The 3,107-nt window shown below is 36.5% G+C and overlaps 1 protein-coding gene across 1 annotated transcript; it reads right to left on the bottom strand.

Moving 5' to 3' along the window:
* Positions 1-202: 202 nt before the first annotated feature.
* On the bottom strand, positions 203-2,551 carry LOC311287437 (endonuclease domain-containing 1 protein-like; the record flags this gene model as incomplete). Its single annotated transcript, XM_084404306.1, has 2 exons — positions 1,983-2,551; positions 203-586 (listed from the first exon to the last, which is right to left on the bottom strand). The coding sequence occupies exons 1-2, from the start codon at positions 2,424-2,426 to the stop codon at positions 203-205; spliced, it is 828 nt and encodes a 275-aa protein (XP_084260432.1). The 5' UTR covers positions 2,427-2,551.
* Between the last annotated feature and the right edge of the window lie 556 nt (positions 2,552-3,107).

Here is a 3,107-nt window from a genome sequence, read left to right as displayed (position 1 = left end):
AGTTCACAAATTCGCTTTCATTCACTTCCCACTGGTATGTGTATTTTCTGAGACGCAGTCCTTGAAAAAGATGCTCACGCTTTTGTCCATGTCAGTCTGACTTTTCAGAAAGGTCTCTAAAGACCTTCTGTAACACTGTGTCCCACTATCTCATTCAAAGCATGTGCTGCGTAAGTAGGAAACATGTACCGTACTTCGTACTTCAATAAGCCGACCACAAGTGCTTCGGGACAGCCATGCGTTCCTCACTTTCTCTTCGGATGGTCGCCCCCGATACAGTCACCCCGGTCACCACATAGGCCGTCCCACGGCAGAAGTTATTCAGGCGGCGCCGCACCATATCAATATATGTGGCCCATGGGCCCTCCAAAAAGTCTGTGATCTGAGGAACCACATTTGTGAGTGTATAGGTAGCTGCTTTGTCTTGGTTGTCGGCCTGGTGCTGGTCAGGGTTGAGTGAGCCTCGCACGAACTCCACTGCATCAACATAGTCTGCCAGCACTGCCTGGCTCTCCTCAAGCAGTTGGTCCGTTTCACCACTAGAGGGCAAGACTCTCATGTTCCCGCTTTCATCCGCAGAAACCAGCTACGGAAGGCAAAAGAACAAGAAATAAGAAACCATATAGAAACTCATATTGACAGAATATCAGAATATTTAAACAGTATAATTTGGTTTTATGTTATGAGCAGTGCTGAGTAGATTACGTACAAATCATAGTCGGTTACTGATTCCAAATTATTACATTACACATTTAAGGTATTGACTGCTTTTTGATTACTTTTAGATTACTTTTGACCTAACTCGTTTATCAAATTGATTTGAATAGAATAATCTTGTACCGTATTGATATATAAATACAAAGAGAAAGAAAATATATTCCATTCTTTGTTATCAATAACATGAAGTACATTATTACGTCAGGGTTTTCCTGACAGGAGTTCATGAGTTTAATGAAAAGCTAGAAAGTTATTAAATCATAACATTTTAAATTAAAATAAATTATTTTAAAATAGAGACAAAATCAAAATAAAACACTTAAAATATTTATATTTTTTATAATTTTTAGTATTTGTTTACCTGCATGTCATGTGACCATTAATTGACATCAGAGAACCATGAAATATATATAAAAGTATTATTTATTTGTATTAGCAATTTTATTATTTATTTATTTTATTATTGACCTAACTTATTAACTTAATTTCAGGGGGTGCTCAAAGTAAATATATTAGGTCAAAGAGGTTCAGAGTTCAGACCTCAAAAAGGATGCAGGCATCCCTGGATTGCATGTAAATATGAAATTACGTGAATTTGTGCGGCCAATTTTAATGTGAATGTGAAGGGAGTGCGCGTTGCTCTCTTTAATTCATTTGCATTTTGAAGAAGTTATTGTTTTTCATGAGACTTTGTAAGTAATCTACTTCATACTTCACCTTGACAAAATGTATTTATAAACCTAGGGGGTTTAGGAAATGGCTAATATGAGACAAAAAAATATATAAATAAATAACGCCTCTCTGCTGCCATCTACTGGTTATAGTGGTAATTCATATCTTTTTTATTTTTAAATAAAACTGTTTTCTATCAAATGTTGTATTTCCTACATCTTGAAATGTTTGGTTTTACAAAAAGGGGGACAATCTCAGAAGAGTGAACGAATAATGTTTTTGGCCATTACATTAAAAATAACATTTGAAGTGCTGGAAAAATGTTGCATGCATGTGTCCAATTACAGACATATTCCCATTAGCTTTGTCTTTATTGCAATCAATAAAACTGGTTTATTGACAAGTTATAAGTTTGATAACTGCATTAAAATATAAATACAACATTAAAAAGTCAACCATTTGTGTCGATGTACAAGAATGACAGCTAACAGGTCACTGGGAAATGCCCAAGCTGGTTTATCAAAAACCAGGAAGTAACCGTGCATATAGTCAATTCATTTTTTTTATTTTTATAAAAAGGGTATCTGCTATACCTGTGGTTCATACATCCAGGGTGTGTCCATCCTCCTCTGTCCATCTGACTTTTTAAAGGTGTACGCTGAATAAAGTGCCAGCCGGCGGCTGCTGTCGTACAGAGTGGCATAACGTAGTTTATCTCCGTAGCGTTGGCATATCCTCTTCAGATTCCCCCCTCGGATACCTGTGGGTGCTGTGTGCATATAGAAGAACTGACTGCACTCCTTAAAGCTGTCAGAGACTGTGCCGCCTGCCAGACGCAAACCTGTCAATAGAAGAAGTCTGAAGATAAAAACCTTACAAAGAGCCATTAGAGATTGAGAAGTTGTGAAGTTATCGGTGTCTATAACAAGGCAAAGATACACCGAACCATCTGTTCTTCCTTGGTGTTCCAAGCCAGACTGATAACATGGAAGAGTGAAAGTCACCATATGCAAAGCATCACCTCTCTTAGCCTGCATATGTGCAGGCGTATTTGATCACTATAACACTGGGAGGTTTTGAAAAACAGAATGAATGAATGAATGAATGGTCGATCATTCAGTTCATCAAGGAAATGGCAATCAGAGTATGTCTATTGAAATGAAACTAAATATTTAGTTTAAAACAGATGAACAATTAACAGTTCTATGGATGTTTTACCCTCCATCCATGTATATTTATGACTACACACATGGCATTTTTAAACTTTATTACATTTTCTACGCTCTTACTCAGTAGCCTACATCTAATAAAAAATAAATAAATAAATAAATAATAATAATAATAATAATATAAATGTAGTGTAGGAAATATAAGCTGACTAAGCCACCTCCAGTGCCACACCACCAAAATCACCTCCACCGAAGGAGTGTCGATGCAGACCCGGACGCTACAAAGTCACTGAGCACTGTAACACACAAAAAGAGGAGATCAACAGAAACAAAAAGCAAATGAGAAACAATATTTAATATAATCACATTAATCATCAATATCAAATAAAAGAAAAACTATAAACCACAATATAAAACTTAAATATACAAGAAACAGTGGCTGGTCTGGCCCTTAGCGAAAGTAGGCTACAAGTGCAGCAGCAGTTACCCAATCTCAGCTCTCAATCCCCAAACATGATTAATAAAAGTTAGGCTACGTTATTCAGCATT

This window comes from Rutilus rutilus (assembly GCF_951802725.1).
Source record: "Rutilus rutilus genome assembly, chromosome: 3".
In the NCBI taxonomy this organism is placed as follows: domain Eukaryota; kingdom Metazoa; phylum Chordata; class Actinopteri; order Cypriniformes; family Leuciscidae; genus Rutilus; species Rutilus rutilus.
The sequence above is the reverse complement of the archived record's forward strand: the minus strand, read 5'-3'. Positions and strand labels throughout refer to the sequence as shown.